At 39.2% G+C, this 18,181-nt stretch overlaps 4 protein-coding genes across 4 annotated transcripts; 2 read left to right on the top strand and 2 right to left on the bottom strand.

Moving 5' to 3' along the window:
* Positions 1 to 2,871: 2,871 nt before the first annotated feature.
* On the bottom strand, positions 2,872 to 5,680 carry LOC117629239 (proline-rich protein 36). Its single transcript, XM_034361767.1, has 4 exons — positions 5,332 to 5,680; positions 4,158 to 5,228; positions 3,427 to 3,507; positions 2,872 to 3,325 (listed from the first exon to the last, which is right to left on the bottom strand). The coding sequence occupies exons 1-4, from the start codon at positions 5,530 to 5,532 to the stop codon at positions 3,161 to 3,163; spliced, it is 1,518 nt and encodes a 505-aa protein (XP_034217658.1). The 5' UTR covers positions 5,533 to 5,680; the 3' UTR covers positions 2,872 to 3,160.
* A 1,196-nt stretch (positions 5,681 to 6,876) lies between these two features.
* LOC117629238 (HMG-Y-related protein A-like) lies at positions 6,877 to 7,941 on the top strand. Its single transcript, XM_034361766.1, has 2 exons — positions 6,877 to 7,221; positions 7,341 to 7,941. The coding sequence occupies exons 1-2, from the start codon at positions 7,027 to 7,029 to the stop codon at positions 7,686 to 7,688; spliced, it is 543 nt and encodes a 180-aa protein (XP_034217657.1). The 5' UTR covers positions 6,877 to 7,026; the 3' UTR covers positions 7,689 to 7,941.
* A 948-nt stretch (positions 7,942 to 8,889) lies between these two features.
* On the top strand, positions 8,890 to 13,743 carry LOC117629237 (mitogen-activated protein kinase 9). The gene is made up of 11 exons (XM_034361765.1): positions 8,890 to 9,501; positions 10,030 to 10,438; positions 10,514 to 10,641; positions 10,827 to 10,886; positions 11,265 to 11,414; positions 11,648 to 11,803; positions 11,918 to 12,055; positions 12,146 to 12,219; positions 12,474 to 12,578; positions 12,836 to 13,076; positions 13,331 to 13,743. The coding sequence occupies exons 1-11, from the start codon at positions 9,151 to 9,153 to the stop codon at positions 13,403 to 13,405; spliced, it is 1,887 nt and encodes a 628-aa protein (XP_034217656.1). The 5' UTR covers positions 8,890 to 9,150; the 3' UTR covers positions 13,406 to 13,743.
* A 382-nt stretch (positions 13,744 to 14,125) lies between these two features.
* Positions 14,126 to 17,338, bottom strand: LOC117628129 (pentatricopeptide repeat-containing protein At4g02750). The gene is made up of 2 exons (XM_034360505.1): positions 15,678 to 17,338; positions 14,126 to 15,352 (listed from the first exon to the last, which is right to left on the bottom strand). The coding sequence occupies exons 1-2, from the start codon at positions 17,217 to 17,219 to the stop codon at positions 14,546 to 14,548; spliced, it is 2,349 nt and encodes a 782-aa protein (XP_034216396.1). The 5' UTR covers positions 17,220 to 17,338; the 3' UTR covers positions 14,126 to 14,545.
* Positions 17,339 to 18,181: the final 843 nt, after the last annotated feature.

Here is an 18,181-nt window from a genome sequence, read left to right as displayed (position 1 = left end):
GATTAACCTCGGGTTCGATCTGGGACGATTAGATTGTCAATTATATAGTTTTATACGCCCAGAAATAGAAAAATATATTCCTTATTTTTTTATTTATGAATTATGAATTATGTATAAAAGTTGGAAGAACGTCAAGGTCCCAAATCGCGGGCATGGAGATTCAAGACTGGATCATGGGCGGCTTTTCTTGTCCTGAGCTTTTAATGCGAAAAGTAAAATTATTATTGCTTTATAAAAAAGTTTGGTAGTTGCTTTCTTTCTTTAAAAATAAAACCATTTGGGATTTTTTTGGGGTCAACAAAATCATTTTGGACCTTGGGGACGTCTTTACAGGCCGTATCCTCCAATAATAAAGAGGTTGAAAGGCGCGTGGAAAAATTTGGTGATGGTTAGCATTAAATTGAAGAGTCGTCGTCATCCTTCTTCTCTAGATTTGTAATAAATAAATAAAACAGTCGCCGTTCCTTACTTATTTATGGGGTTATCCAATTGTAAAGAAAGTGGGAGTTCCCAATTCCATGAGTCTGATTGGACCGTGGAAGCGCGTTGCCTAGAAATGTTCGTATCGGTGGAGGTGAGGTGGAAGTTGGAAGCGGTGGGTTTCTACCAGTCCATTAAGGAGGACAAATCTTTTTTGTATTATGAAAATTTTAATTTCATAATGTTGGATTCGACGGATTAAATGAATTTATTAACCAACAGGAGGGAACATACCTCCACAAGGTCAACAGACCAACCAAAGACAAATACTACACAAAGGGTACAGTCCAACTAAACAGACAAACACCCCAAGCTAACAACACAAACCAACCCCAACAGCAATTAGCTCAGGGGGGAAATTCCATTCCTCAAAAAGGAAGCCAGATTTGCCTTTCCAAGAATATGAGGCCCAAGGAATTAACATATGTCTTGGTAGTCTCTGGGATTGCATCTAAAAGACTGCTAACATATGTGTTGGTTGTCTTATATATCGGTGTCATATATTTACCTTATGAGCAATAGTAGGCATACCGCATTTGTATATTACATTATGTACCGAAACCCACAAATACAATAGAGCACATTCCTATTAGAGAGGTGATATACACTATTTATATCCGTCTCTTTTTCTTTATTTTTTGGTTACAGGGAGGCAAATCGATGCGTCGTTTCAGCATGCACTGAGAATTATATGTTGTATTTGGCGAGGCTTTTGCGTTTTCTGGTTTGGCGGATTTGTCCATCCTTTGCCATTTGCTGAAGAGTTTATCTCTCTCTCTCTCTAGCTCGATTTCACATAAACATATCCTAATCTGAGTTTAATTAATGGGGAAACTAATTTACACACGCTTTATCACCATCTTCTTCCCACTCACTCACATGTATACAAACTGAATTATATACGAAAAAGCAAGAGTTGGTTGGTGGTGTCACGAATCACTATTGGTAATAATTTGCTTATGTTAGTTTACTAATATTATACTATACAATACAAACAAACCAAGTATCTCAAAGTGCATGAAGCAAACTCCATTTCAAGCTCTAGTCTATAGTGAAAGTAAAGATGAAGCCAATCCCATGCCAATTGCCATGGTTATGGCTATTTTTAAGGTTTGCAACACGACGCCTGCAACAGCCCAGAACAAATGGACCATCATGATTCATGATGATGGCATCTGTGTTTTTCCAAACTGCCAGATGATCCATCCTAAACCTAGTTAGCTGAATTGGCATATGCCTGCTTATAAAGGAAAGGCTCATGCTATGCCAAACAAATTTTCATCACTTCTGGCATGCTTCAATTCAATGAGATTGGCTTCAAAGTCAGTGATATATTATACATTCAGGCCAGACAAGTCAAAATTCAGAGGAATCATATTGAAAAACCAAAAACCATTGGCTTGCTTGCTCGCCTTAAACCAAAGTAAAACCAATCCAGTTTGCATCATCACTCTCCACCGTTATAATTAGAACTAGAACAATCATTTGAAAACCAATGTAAACTTCTTCATACCTACTACCAAAAGCAAATAAAAATTTCCCTAGTTTCAAGGGCTGACCAATAGTCAGCCTCCAAGGGGACCACACTCCATCTTCTTTGGTTTCTCTTATTTGACATCCTCTTGGTGCAATCCTTTCATTTAATTACAGAGTTAACAAATTGTAGCACACAGGCAGGTATCAAAATTTAATATATTTTTCTTTACTCCATTTATTTTGATCTCTGTCTCTCTCGTATCTAAGTCAACTTGTACATCACTGCATGCAAAATTAGTGTGTGCTGCAAATTCTGCTTATAAATAATTTCATTATCATTACTCCAAAGGGATAATTGTCGAAATGTCACCTAAACTCATACCTCAATTTCAATGTCACCTTAAAGAAAAATTTAAGAGAAATGTCACCTTAATTTTTCAAAATCCATGATTTGTCATTTGACTTCAATACCATCCAATTTTCCATCCATTTTTAAGGGTATTTTAGTCTTTCCATTTTCAAGGAAAAAAAATAGAGAAAAGAGAGACCTCTCTCTCCGTTTCTCCCTTAGCCCAACCCCATCCGCCCCCAAAACACATCGCACAGGAACCCCCCCCCCTCTCTCTCTCTCTCTGTGACCATGTATAAATTTTTTTTTATAATGATTTTTCCATTTTTAAAATACCCTTGAAAATGGAAAAGACTAAAATACCTTAAAATGGATGGAAAATTGGATGGTGTTAAAAGTCAGATGACAAATCATGGATTTTGAAAAATTAAGGTAACATTTCTCTTACATTTTTCTTTAATGTGACAAATTGAAAATGAGGTATAAGTTCAGGTGACATGTCTACAAAAATTCCTTACACCTAAATATAATTCAAATTAAAACTCCAAGGTGTAATTATACCTGTGTAACCATGAAGACAGTCCACTCAGACTGCTATATCTTGTATTTATGTAAATGAGTAAATCAAAGATATGATCAAATATTCTCAAATTAAATTGAAATCACAAAGTTGAAAGGACAAACGAGTCATGGGTCATACTAAAATTGCACAAACAACAAACTTAACTTAATGGACAAGGTCATCATCTCTACCAATTGAGACAGTTAGTTACACTAACCTCCTATTCGCTTTACAGACCCTTTACCTCTTATGTGCTCCTTATCCTCTCTAACAGGTACATGAGCAAGGATTTCTCAACTTTGGAGCACTGGCGGCTGCGGAGCTTCAAAAGTAAATGGGGCACTAATGTCCATGGCTGCAAGCCCTTCTAATTCTTGGATTGCGGCAATGGCACTAACTTCGCTTTCATTATTTAAATAAGGTTTTATTGCACCAACAGCTTGCCCCACTTTAAATTGCTGCAAATGACATAGAAACAGAATAAAGATTCTAGCAGAGTCAAAAGCGGGAAATGCAGTCATATTCAATGAAAAACTTATTTGAAAATTATTCAACTTACAAAGTATTCAAGTTTCCTCTTAAACTCTCCATTGGCAACCGCTTGTGAGTCAGGTGCTTCAGTTGTTGTCACTAATGCATTCTTTTTACCGAAATAGAAGAGAAAATGGCAAAAATGGCAACAAATTCCAAGTAAGTAAAGCAGCGGGAGGATAATAATATTACTACACATAAGACATGAATGAAGAAAAGTCTCGTAATTTTGTCTTTCCTAAAAACAATACAAATAATTAGGTATTTTTGGACTGAAAATGAATGCAGACTTGATTCAGGGAAATTTCACTAAAACAATTAAGTTCAAAATCAGATTAAACTTTTACATAAGCATTGATAATTCTTATGGATCGTCTTCCTTGCCAATTTTCAATTCTTTCTATTTTACCCTTTAACTCTCTCCGCATTTTGTTAATATGTTTATTTTCATCCAATTCTTATGTTCATTTCAGAAACTAAATACTGCCTTAATATCTTTCGAATTAAATAATTCTGCAATTCATTTTCTTATTAAATTACAAAGTACAAATCCACTAGCCAGTGGCACCTAACCTCTAGAAAACAAATCATTCTATGATTATCCTTTCGCTTTTGCCATACATCAGTAGGTTTACTTAGTTGTAATGCAAGCTTAATATCTAGTTAGTTAGTTTCTCAAAACAATATTTTCCTCCACTAGAGAATACACTTACAACTACACAAGGTTTGTTTACTAGGATATTCAGAGAACAGAATTACCTTCTTGGGCCTGCCCACTGGCCTTCCAGTACTTCTCTTCGGCCGTTCCATCCCAGGCAGCCCAGGCGGTCGGCCCCGCTTCCCGGGCACCAAGCCACCAACACGAACAGCAGCAACCGCATCCTTCTTCTTGGGCCGGCCTCTGGGCCTTGGTAGCGATTGTTGTGGCCCGACCACATTGGGCACGTTGTTCTGCTCAAATGCTCCCATTATAGGGACATTGGTAGCGTACGGGAAGAAGACGCTCTTGGGCTCAGCTTTGGAGGGGCGTCCCCGGCCCCTCTTCACGAGGCCGTTGGGGCCCACAACAGCGGATACAGACTTTGGCTTCGGGGGACGCCCTGGCCTCTTCTTCGGCAACCTCGACCCTGGCGGGCGACCCCGGCCCCTCTTGGCGGACACAGGGCCACCACCAGCTTGTCCGATCCCAACACCCACAACCTTACGTGGACGACCTGGGCGCCTTTTCACCGACGCTGCTGGCTCGTCAACCAGTCCAAGAGCAACAAGCATGGGCTGCGAATTTTGCTGTATGGTGGGCTCGGGGAAGGCCTGAAAATGGGGGTGTTGCTGTATAGTGGGCTGCTGGGGAACGGGAACAGGTTCTTGTAAGCTGGGCTGCTGGGGAATGGGAATGGATTGTTGTAAATTGGGCTGCTGGAGAATGTGAATGGGTTGTTGTAAATTGGGCTGCTGGAGAATGGGTATGGATTGTTGGAAAGTAGGCTGCTGAGAAATGGGTTCTTGTAAACTGGGCTGGTCAAGGATGGGCTTGGTTTTGGGAGGGCGGCCACGGCCTCTTGAGGGCCCAGCAGACGGAAGAGCTGTGGTGGCAGCGGCAGCAGCAGCTGACGCATTAGGAGGCGGAAGGGAAGCATCAGATCTGGGAAGCTTGTAAGACTTCTTGACCATAACGAGGAGACCATTGCTCTTCAAGCGCTTGAGATGGTGGGTCAACAAGGCTGAGTGAGTGGTTGGGAGGCCCGAGTAGGCTCGCTCTATGTACTTAGCTATAGCCCTCTTGCTAGACCCGTCCTTTTCCTTGAGCGCTGCTATGGCTGCATATATCATCTGCACCCAAAAAAATAAAAAGAAAAAGGAAATCAAAACAAAAAGAAGATAAAGGTTAGAGCTTTGCTGAAATGGTAGATGAGTTGTGTATTTAGTTAATTACCTCAGTATAAGGAGGGTGATTGGAAGTAGGGTTTGGAGGAGGAGTGGGGTTAGCAGCTACATGGGTGGTGGCGATGTTATTTTGATCTTCAGTGGCGAGGGGAGTGATGGCTGGGGCGGCGGAGACGATGGCGGTTGCAGTGGTGGCGATGGGCGGTGGATAAGGATGTGGAGTTGGATATGGAGGTGGGGGTGGGTCCATAGATTTAGAGAGGGAGAGAGAGATGAAATTTTTAAAGGGGTAGATTTGGGGTTGGACTTGGGTCGCTTGGGTCTTGAGCCTTGAGAAGGGTAAGGGATAAGTGAATTTTGTTTTGGAGAGGGGAGGAGAGGGGAGGAGAGGGGAGGAGAGGAGATGATGATGATGGTTGATGGGATCGGGAGCGTGTGAGAGGGTGGGTAGTTTAATCGGACCGTCGAGAATGATTCATGTATTCGTGCTTCGTTATGTGACGCGGACCTTCTCTGTCTTTTTCCTTTTTCATATTATTTCTTCTTTATTCATAAATATCTAGATAAGTCATTGCTTTTGCAGCTGAGTCCTTATCATTTAAGCACATTTCTATAAAGGGCTCTTATGATCTTATCCTTAACCCCCCCGGTGTTTTGTGAATTGAATCCTTTCCTTCTTTTTTCCTTGTACTACTTGTAAGTTGTATCTTTCAAGCATAAAGCTTTACTTTTTTGTGTTTCCTATGTGTGCTCATAGCCTCGTTGGGAAGGAAATGTAACTAGCCAGTGAAAGGTATTTTAATTATAAAAGTTGACAAACAAAACTTGTATATAATTTCAGAACATTTCATAAAGTCATTGTTCAAAATAGGTTTGGATCTCATTTAGATCATAATTGAAGAAGTTAAGTTGATAGATTGAGTAAACTGAAAATGAAGTATGTTTTGTTGAATAAGGAGCAACCTCTATTTGGCGTCTATCATTGTATTATATTTGGACCATTTGAACTATATTGTGGTGTTGGCGTTGTGCATTTCTTAATTTAAGAAGTCAAATCCTATTAAGATATAGTAACACTTCTCCGTATAACACATGCTAGCAACCTACATTTACTACTAACAACAAATTAACAATTACGCCAATCCTATCTAGGCTTATTGACTTATTGTTAAGCAATAAAACGCTTGATTTATTGCCCACTGGATTGGCTTATCTCATGGGTGAACTTAACAACTTCCTTTCTTAAAAAACACAGAAGCTTTTAAAGGGAGTTTATTACTACTTCTTCAAGGTGCGTAAGGGGTAATTAATGGGTAAATTGATACTAGACACATTTTTTATATCAACTGCCCGATACTGGCTGGTGCTTTGATTACACATATGATATTAAGAAATGTTAATTAGGTCTTCTCCAAGTCAAGCGAAACCCATTAATGAAAACATAAAGAATGAATTTCTTGCAATCATTAGCTTTTAATCCAAAACTTTAGCACCTAATGAAAGTTTCGGCAAATGCTACAGCCTCCCAACAAGTGGTTCATTCATTTACAAATTATGCTAAACGCAGCAGAGTCAGTCAGCAGACATTTTGAGAATACTTTTTCTGCGGGGTGGGGTGGGAATTCAGAACTTATGAAGTCCTTTCAAGTGGGCCCCTAATTACACATTTATCTTCCGAATGCATGATTCTATTCTATATCTATAGAGAGCTAGCTCAAGGGAAGGAGAGAGGAGAGGAGGACAAATGGCGTTGATATGGGACAGGAAAAGGGGGGGATGCAACAGCAACACCCCTCAACTCAAGAAGATTGTTGAACTAGCTTCATCCAAACAAACGCACCCACTGTCCATGGACGAAAACGAAATTAACAAGATCCACGCCTGCCTTCGAAATACATACATGCAATTGCACACCCCAGATCACCCACCTTACTCACAGGTAAGATAAAGATACCCACATTTATTAATGTATAAATAATAGTCCCTCTCTTTTTGTTTCATTTCATCTCTATATATATATATTTTTTATTTATACACACACTCTGTAATAAATCGCAGACGATATTTAAAGCCATTAACTCACTGAATTATGAGGAAGGTGGTGCAAACAAAGCTGCTATATCCGCCTATATTAAGTCAGAGTTCCATGATCTGGCTTGGGCTCATGAGAGCCTTCTCTCTCACCATCTTGGCAAGCTCCTTGAGAGAGGCGAGTTGGTTACTTCTCCTAGCACTGGTGATTGTCAGCTTCCTAAACCATTGTTATTAGCACATGAAGATTTGGATCCATCAAAGCATGCTCGGGGTCGGGGGCGGCGAGGAAGGCCACCAAAACCGAAACGAGGAAACAAGGAAAACATGACTAAGAGAGAATCATTGTCTTTGTGTGAGCAAAGGAAAAAGTAAGGAATTAACAAGGTAAGTGTGGAGGAGGATGGAAACCCCAAGAAGAGGAGAGGAAGGCCTCCCAAGAAATTAATAAGTGACAATCATCCATTGGGCAGTTTTTGAGAATTGGAAGGACCTAATGCAAAGGAAAAGTAGGCATGTGACACTTGACATGCACCCCAATAGATAAAGCATGATTACTTAACTTACCATTTTTCCAAAATAAATGCTTAGAAAACCTATAACGATTATTATTATTCTTTTTGAAAAATTATTACCCTTTACCTTTACCTTTACCTATAATGTTGATACATCTTGTCATCTTGGCAATTTGGCAACTACTCTTTACCGATAATGTTGACAAGGCATCGCCCCCAACGTGGATATACACGTTGTTGGAGCGAAAAAAACCCTCAAAGTAAGTGGAAAATGGAAAGAAAGGCAGAGTTAGAATAGAAGGATTCTTCCTTTTCCCCCCTCTGCTTATTGACAATTCCAAATCAGGGAAATTTAGTTGGCAACAGTCAAACATCTCTTCTCAATACACAGCGTATAAACTGCTGGCAATCCAGTTGTCCCACTTGATCAATAATAATACCTTTGAATTTGTTGAATGGATCATGTATTGCATTGTAAGAGTCTTTAAGCCATTATAGAAACGTTTGACCACTGGTTTCAATCAATCACACCCTTTACATTTATCTTCATATTATACACTCAATAATAAGTTATTTTTTAGCACAAGCAAGCGATAGTCTAAACTAAACTACAAGAGAGGGGGATTTCTTACACACACACAACTATGATGTCGTGAGAATTCGAACCTGAAACCTCTAATCTGCAAGTAAATGCCATTTTTCACTGGATTAGACCCCGTTAACACACTCAATAATAAGTTATAAGTGTGAAGCATGAAGATTGATTAGTGATTTACCAAAAATAAAAATAAAAAGCAAGCTTAATATGTTGAGTACGACCCAAGATTTGTTGTAATGAATCAAAAATTGACATAGATTTGTATTGGTTTGGAGTAATTGCTATTCCATGCAAGGTTATGGGTTCGAGTCCTAACATCAGAGTAGTGTATGTAAGTTTAACATATTATCGCCCATCTCAATAAAAAATATCCCCAAAAAAAAGAAAAAAAAGAAAAAAGACATATAGACCATGTCCTGAGGAAGTAAGACGTATTATTGCATTTATATGATATCCACAACGAAAGCCCATCTCCCAAAATGCAAACTTGTTAAATTACCCTTCCTTACAAAGTCCACAAATCTGCCCATCTCATCAAACTCACCCTGTCTCTCTCTCTCTCTCTCTCAGGCACAGGATCGACCATTGAACCCGAAAGAAAACCCGAGAAAAAGAGAGTGGCAGATGGCAAACCCAGAGAGAAAATAGCGAGTGAGAGAGAGAGAGCGGGCAATGCTGCAATTGTGTGGCTGTGAATCATCAAAGGCTAAAAGGGGCAGAGTATATGGGGAGTGGAGCTACTCTGGTGGAGGGTGTTCGTCGCTGGTTTCAACGTCGCTCTTCTTCCACTTCCACTTCTACAACTATTAATACTAATCCAAATAATAATTCAAAGCAACCCAGTAATAGTAATTATAGCAGAAACAACTTTGTCAATGATCATAATGATGCCCACGTCTCTGTCTCCGATTTAAGCGCCCAATCGTCCACTTCTCACCAACGGGAACAAAAGCAAGGCCAAGAGTACCAGCTTCAGTTTGAGGTTGAGGACGACTTTGATATATCTGGATTGAAGCTCATCTCAGTTCCCAAGCGGGCCAACTTCAGAGCTCCCCCAATGGATTCACAAAAGAAGGTCTTATTTCAGGATCTGGGTTTCTTCTGTTTTACAGTTCCGAGTTTTCTTTTTCGATTTCATTATATGGGCATTGATCTGATTTGTTTTTCCTTGCTGCTCTGTTTGATTCCTGCTTTGCTTTTCTTGGTCGAATGTGGTTTGTTTTCCTAGGCGTCGGTTGGTTAGGGAAAATGCACCAATCAAAACTGAATTCCAACCGTTAATGGCGTGGGAGAAGTTTTTAAACCTTCAAAGTTTATAAATTCATGATGCAGGAGCTGAGAATACTTGGATTTTTCCCAATTAAACCTATTTTTACCTTGCTCCTGTAAGGTTCATTGCTGAAGATATTTTTTTTGTTAACCAAAAATGCACTGGTGTTCTTTAAACCATCTTCTGGATCTAATTATTGAAGGACATTCAATCATATTATTTGCTTTTATTGTTCAATAATGAATCAAACAAATAAAAAGTTACTCCCTATGTTTGTTGGTAANATATTCTCCTACATTTGTTTACAACTAATGGTTGTTGATCTTTATGCAGGGCAATCTAGAAACAGAGTTTTTCACAGAATATGGAGAGGCAAGTCGCTACCAAGTTCAGGAAGTCATTGGGAAAGGAAGTTATGGTGTTGTGGGTTCTGCAATTGACACCCACACTGGAGAAAAGGTTGCAATCAAGAAAATTAATGATGTTTTTGAGCATGTGTCCGATGCTACAAGGATCCTGAGAGAAATAAAGCTCCTTCGCTTGCTTCGTCATCCCGACATTGTTGAAATAAAGCACATAATGCTTCCTCCTTCACGACGAGAGTTCAGAGATATCTATGTTGTTTTTGAGTTGATGGAATCTGACCTTCACCAAGTTATTAAGGCAAATGATGATCTTACTCCTGAGCATTATCAGTTTTTCTTGTACCAGCTGCTTCGTGGCCTAAAGTATATTCATACAGGTTGGTCTTTTTCAGTAATTCTTTTGGCCTTTGCAGTTGTAATGATAATTAATTTTTTCTCTGCACTTCTTGCAGCAAATGTATTTCATCGAGATTTAAAGCCAAAAAACATTCTTGCTAATGCTGACTGCAAATTAAAGATATGTGACTTTGGGCTTGCTCGCGTATCTTTCAATGATGCCCCATCAGCTATTTTTTGGACAGTAAGTTGTTCTGTCATGCAAATCATGGCATGTCACCGCACAACTCCTAAAATCTTTACTTTGTATGGTTGTTAATCAAAAGTCGCTAATTTGCTTTATTTTTTGAACCAAAGTTATTTTAAGTTGCAAATACTGGGGCTATAAACAACACTACTTGTGCACTAAGATTTTTTACTTTTATGAAGGACTATGTTGCAACTCGATGGTATCGTGCTCCTGAGCTATGCGGTTCGTTTTTCTCAAAAGTAAGCTACGGTTACATTTTAAAGATCTTATATTGTATTATGCATTTTTTGTTTTGTTTTGCATTTTACTGAGATAGCTAATGGTATATGCATAATAATAGATGATTTTATTTTGACCTGTGGTCTTGAAAAGCCACATATTCTGGCACTGCTAATTCAGCCTATTGTTTTGGTTTATGCTAAAAGAGTTACATTGAGCAGGTTAGCAGCCATGTGCTCAGATAAAGAATTATGTGGATTCTAAGCCCTTTAGAGAAATTGTTGTTAATTCTTCATTATGGGCTTTCACTGTCTTTATCTGAATGTTATAAGTTGTTATGGTTGTTTATTGCTACTCTATTGGAGGTTTTCTAATTTCTATGACCAATATTTTGGCAGTACACTCCTGCAATCGATATTTGGAGCATAGGATGCATATTTGCTGAAATACTCACTGGAAAACCGTTGTTTCCTGGGAAAAATGTGGTGCACCAATTGGATCTCATGACTGATTTGCTTGGCACACCTTCTACAGAATCCATTGCAAGGGTTAGTTATTTTATTCTAATAACTGCAGTTCTGTCATAAAAATGCTCTTAGCAGGCTGCCACAAAACTTCTCAATTTTCTTCGCTCTTACAATTCTTGTAGTAAACCATTTTCTATATTGTTACATGTAACCGCCAAATGCTTAGTTTTATCTTTTATGTTAAGCTTGCTTACAGGCACCATTCTAGTACTCTTTATCCCTTCAAATAATATATTTTCTCATGAACGTGGTAGATTCGGAATGAAAAAGCAAGAAGGTACTTGAGTAGCATGCGGAAAAAGCAACCAGTTCCTTTCACACATAAGTTCCCTAATGCAGATCCCTTGGCTCTTCGCCTAGTAGAACAACTGCTTGCATTTGACCCGAAAGATCGTCCGACAGCTGAAGAGGTAAGGCTAAGTAGTTTTAATACATACCACCAACATAGTTGGATACCACACTGCATCCTTCAAAATTGCTTGGGACCACTGTACTTCCTAAATCCCTAATACTTATGCTTGCAGGCATTAGCTGATCCGTACTTTCATGGTTTGGCAAATGTTGACCGTGAGCCATCCACTCAACCCATTTCAAAACTTGAATTTGAGTTTGAGCGAAGGAAATTGACAAAAGATGATGTTAGAGAGTTAATCTATAGGGAGGTATGAGTTTGGTTTTCAAAACCTGTTACTTTCTAGCATTGTGGTTTTTTCCTCTTCACTAATGCTATAACAAATCTTGGGTTCAAACAGATTTTAGAGTATCATCCGCAGATGCTGCAGGAGTATCTCCGAGGTGGAGATCAAACTAGCTTTATGTATCCTAGGTGAGGAGGCTATTGGTTTTCTGAAATAATTAATGATTTTGCTGACTATTCAATCAGTTGAACCTCAATGCACGTGGAGGGGTTTATTGGAAAGGGGACGGCCACTCCCTGTTATGTGTTCCAGCCATTGGACCGAAACCAAAAACAAAAACAAAAACCATCTTGTGTTTATTTAGCATACAGATAAGTCTTGAGTTTGAAATTTTTGGTGCTTGGAGTTATTAACCTAGTTTCATCTCTTTATGTAATTTTAGTGGGGTTGATCGATTCAAGCGGCAGTTTGCACATCTTGAGGAGCACTATGGTAAAGGTGAAAGGGGTACTCCACCACTCCAAAGGCAGCATGCCTCATTGCCCAGGTGTGTTTTGGATAAGCATCTAGGAATGTAGTGAAGTAGCAGATCAAATTGCTTCTAACTTGTACCTTATACACAACAGTCCATCCATCCATCCACCCACACACCCCTCCCATCCTCTTTAGCATACCAGATCTTTTTATCTCATTTTCTTTATTTATGTAACAAGCTGGTCTAGATTGTGGGCTGCTAGCAAAGCCTGAGTTGACCGTGTGATGTTTATTAGTTCATCTTAATCACGGTGTCATCTTATTCCTCAGAGAGCGGGTTTGTGCACCCAAGGATGAGAATTCTGGCCAAAACAATGATGTGGAAAGGACTGCTGCTTCTGTTGCCTCAACTCTTGAGAGTCCTCCAGGGTCGCAGCAGCCTGATGGCTCTGTAAATGCAGATGGACAAAATGGACCTAGCAAGACAAACTACAACGCTCGTAGCCTGTTGAAGAGTGCCAGCATTAGTGCTTCGAAATGTATAGGTGTAAGACCGAAAAAAGATTCGGAGGTAATTAGCATCATTTGTACCTCATTTCCTCTTGTTTGATCATGACAAGCAATCTTGCACATAATTTGGTGATAGATATCCATGACAGTTAGAAAAGGGACACTAATTCTCTCAAAAATAAAATGTGACAAATGAAGTGGCATGCTATTTGATCCTTATGCCTCTTGGTCATGGCAGGATTAGTTGTTGGATATCCCCTTTTTCCTTTGGAAATAATCTGATTTCTTTTTCTTTTACTTTATGTGTTTCCACAGGAGGAAGCTATTGCTGAGGTCAACGACGAGGCAGTCGATGGTTTGTCCCAAAAGGTTGAAGCTCTTCGTGCCTGATTCTCTGATCTGTAGTAGAAAAACAAACAAACAAACAAACAGGTGTAACTTTGTGTTCTGCCTCCTTTCCCCCAATTTAGAAGAAAGGGTGCTCAGTAACAGTCCATATTCGAAGATATATAAGTTATTTCAGTTAGAAGCTAACATAATAGGCTCGTTCATTCATTTTTCCTTCATTGTGTCACCACCACAACGCAGAGGAAATTTCTCTGCTGTAAGTTGTAACTATTTCTGTTTGAAGAAGACGACATGTATTTTGTTCAATTGTTTAGTGATTGTGTGATACAATAGAAACAAGTTTTAGTTTGAAGAAAAATATGCATAATATTTTTTTTTAATTATTTCCACAATGACAATACCTATTTTGATATCTGAATATCAATTTTACTCGAGCACATGTACGTGTGAGCGTGGCAGGCCCTGAAAATGGGTAATGTCGTTTCTACCCTACTAGAGTATCATAGCTAGCAAGGACATTATTGACTTTTACGGTTTAGGGTGGAGGAAGAAATGGCCAAACAGCTTTTGGGTTGGGGCCTTGAGGCTTTCTCGAATTCCACTTCCAGTCTTCCGACCGAGGACAATAAAACGACGGCGTCCTTCGCACCCAAAAAGAGAGAGTGAATAAAAAGGAACGACGTCGTGCGAACCGAACTTTACAAGATATCAGGAAAACGAAAAAACAAAACACAAAAAGGAAGAAAATTACAGAAAAACCTCTGGACAAACTGGCTGAAGCAGAGTAAGCTCAATAGCCTCTGAAACTCAGATTTGTACAAAGGAACACAATTGGTTTAAGACTGGTCATCCCAGAGTTTGCATTTTTACACAGAGGATGCCATGATTTCATTAGCTACCAAAAATATCTAGGCATCCTTCATACTTATTCTTTTTGTTTTTCCCTCTACCTCTGCTTCACTTGTGGTTTTCAAAGGCAAAAATAGCCAGCTCCTTCCTACTAATCAGTTCATCTGTTCATCACCAGAACGTATCTTACCTCGAACTTTCTCGTAGCACTCTGGTTCCTGATCACTTAACTTCATCTTGACTTTCTCTTAACTTCACCTGTTAATCACTTCACTGTGGTGAAGACCAGCAAGTTTCTTTTGCACACACTGATATGCATGAATTCATCTACACTCACCAATAATCCCCGCATGAACAATTACCGCCGCTGAAGTGGTGAAAACGGTGAGAATCCCTTAGGATTATTGTCCTTCCCACAATATTGGATATGTATTTAATGGCATTGTGGCAGTCTCCACAAACTCGCAAGTTTTTTATTACACGGATTGGCCTCCCAGCTGGGATTGAAAGAATTCCAAATGCCACAGCTAATTTCTCACTGTGATACTTCAGCATATGCTCTTTCTCTTCCTCTTCCACGTCATGTAAAACTAACTTTGTGGAGGAAATGTATCCCTCCCGCTTCATTTTCAAATCCAACTCTTCTAAGAAGGCATATATCTTGTCCTTATCTGGGTGTATAGAGTCCCCAACTGAAAATGTATGAATCTTGTTTTGCACTTCAACCCAGCTATACCCAGGAACTTTCCTGACACCTTTATCCTTCATCTTCAATCTCATCTTACCAACTTCACCCCATCTGCCAGAAGCTGCATATAAATTTGACAAAAGAACATACATTCCTGCGTTTTCAGGCTCCATCTCGAAAATTATCTGAGCAGCCTTTTCACCTAATTTGGTATTGCCGTGAATCCGGCTTGCACCAAGTAGAGCTCCCCATGTTGCAGCATCTGGTTCAAAAGGCATATCTCTCATTAAATTCTGTGCTTCCTCCAGGCGCCCAGCTCTACCCAAGAGATCAATCATGCAGGTATAGTGTTTTGAATTTGCTGTTATGCCGTAATCCTGATTCATTGAATAGAAATATTCCGTGCCCCTGTCTACAAGGCCAGTATGACTACAAGCAGATAATACACCAACCTGAAATGACATGAAAACCAAATTAACCATTAGACATAGAGAAGAAATGCACATGAAAAGAGATTATTTACTTTGAACAGAAAATATAATTCTTTCCAGTAGCAAAACAATAAAGCCAAGAGTTTTTTTTCCTTCCAGTTTTAATATGTGTTGATCAATTGCAGCAATGCTAAAAGGCTTTGAGAACGAGGGTTGTGTTAGGTTAAGCTTTTGAGAGTAATTTAAGAAGAAATAAATGCATTAATTTGCTATAAGAAAAGATAAATGTGGTGAAAGTTTTGCTCCTAAATATGACAAAAAAAACTTTAATTGAAAGAATAATCACCATTGTCACATCATCTGGTTTGATACCCGCTGCCTTCATTGACTCAAAAACCATCAGAGCCTTTGAGCCAAATCCATGCCTTGCATAGCCATAGATCATCGTGTTCCATGAGACAACATCCTTTTCAGCTATTCCTTGGAACACATCATATGCTTCCTCAATGCTTCCACACTTACAGTACATTACAAGGAGTGCATTCCCCACATAGCACCCAGTTTCGTATCCTGCTTTTGTCACTCGCCCATGCAACTGCTTCCCCAATTCCAACGCAGCGATTTCAGCACATGTGCTCAAAGTACAGGTAAACGAAGACCTAGTCAACCTTTCCCCATCTCTTTTCATCTCTACAAATAGACACAAAGCCTCTTCACTATAACCATTTTGAGCATAACCAGCAATAATAGCTGCCCAAGAGATGGAATCACGCCGAGGCATGCTATCAAAGATTTTCCTGGCATTATCAATATCACCGCTCTGAGCATAGCCAGTTAAAATGGTATTCCAAGAACTGGCATTCCGAAAAGGCATTGCCCCAAATAATTTCATTGCCATGTCCATTCTCTTGCATTGTACATATCCTGCAATCATTGCATTCCATGAAACCGAATTCTTTTCTGGCATTTCATCAAACATTCTCCTGCCTTCATCCAACATTCCATTCTGCACATAACCTGAAAGCATTGATGTCCATGCAAACACATCACGAATTGGGGACTCCCCAAACAATCTCCTTGCTTCTGACATTTCCCCATTCTGCGCATAGCCTGTGATCATGGTATTCCACGAAACTTCATCCCTCACAGGCATCCGGTCAAAAAGCTGCCTAGCATGAACTAATCTCTTTTGTTTTACAAATCCACCCATCAAACAATTCCAAGAAACTGCTTCCCAATTGGCTTTCGACTCAAACAGCCTACGAGCATCTTCTATCCTTCCATTCTGTACATACGCCGCAAGCAACCCATTCCATGATATCTCATTCTTATCCGGCATCCTTTCGAAAACCTTTCTCGCCTTATCAACATAGCCATTTTGGGCATAACCTGATAACATAGCGTTCCACGAAACAACATCCTTTTCAGGCATACGTTCAAATAAGGCATAAGCGGCACCAAGGTCCCTATTCCTCACATACCCACTAAGCATCACATTCCAAGAAACTAGGTCTCTCTCTGGCATTTTCTCAAACATATCCTTTGCAAGATCAAACTTTCCATTTGCCAGGTAGCCAGATATCATGGCATTATAAGATACTGGGCTCCGCCGAGGCATGACATTAAAGACGCGTAAAGCCGCTTCGCATCGGCCATTGCGCATTTGGGTGGTAATGTCCTTGTTCAATTTGACAATTTCAGAGTCAGAGGCGTTTGATAACTTATTCATGGATCTGCGTTTCTGGGTTAGTGTTTTCTTTGATGGGATTGGGTTTGGGCAAGTCGGATTTCCAGTTTGGTGCTTGATGTTGCTGGGTTGCCGGGTTTCGAGTGAGCGTAAGCTGAAGCTGCTGCTGTGTAACTGTCTGAAACGGTAACTCCCGCGCATTGTTTTCCCTCAAATTTTGCTTCTCCTCCTCAGCAGCATGCAACACGCCAAAGCATAATTTGATTGGATTTGCCCACAAATTATGGGTCCTTGGTGATTTGGGCCTCCTCTTGATTTGTGTTGTTAGTTGGTTTGCCTTCCCTTCTAAGATTCTTCTTGGTCCACTAATAACAACTTGTAAGTTGTAAGCCTACGTGCTACAACAAAACCATGAATCACCAACCTTCATGAAAATGGCATTCAATTTAAAACATAAATATAATTAAATAAGGCTAAGATATTACTTAATTACAAATATTAAACTAAACAAACTAAAAAATAAAGTCCACAAAATAATTTAAAATAATTAATTACAATTTATAAAGTAATTTATGAAATTAGTAAAATATTTGAACACTAATTATTCACTACAAAAATAATAATTAAAGTAATTAAAAAAGGCTAAGATATTACTTAATTACCAAAAAGAAAACCATGTTGTGCAGTATAGCCGCGCGGCTATACTGTTAAAACGTTCGTATGCGTATAGCCGTTCGGCTATACTTTTTAAATATTAATATATTTTAGAAGTATAGCCGTGCGGCTATATTGTAGACGTATTGCCTAATTTAATAGTAATATATTTTAAAAGTATAGCCGCACGGCTATACCTTTAAAATATTCGTGTTAAACATTAATATATTTAAGCAGTATAGCCGTCCGGCTGTACTATTTTAAATATTAATATATTTTAGAAGAATAGCCGCTTGGCTATACCATTTCAATATTAATATATTTTAACTGTATATCCGCGCGGCTATACCTTTAAAATATTCGTATATATATTTTTAAGGGTACAGCCGTGCGGCTATACGCTTTCAATATTAATATATTTTAGAAGTATAGCCGCCCGGCTATACTGTTAAAATATTCGAATATAGTAGAAGAGTATCGCCACCCAGCTATACTATTTAAATATTTAT

The sequence above is a fragment of the Prunus dulcis genome, chromosome 5, assembly GCF_902201215.1.
Source record: "Prunus dulcis chromosome 5, ALMONDv2, whole genome shotgun sequence".
Classification (NCBI taxonomy): Eukaryota; Viridiplantae; Streptophyta; class Magnoliopsida; order Rosales; family Rosaceae; genus Prunus; species Prunus dulcis.
This window is presented reverse-complemented; position numbering and strand designations above follow the sequence as displayed.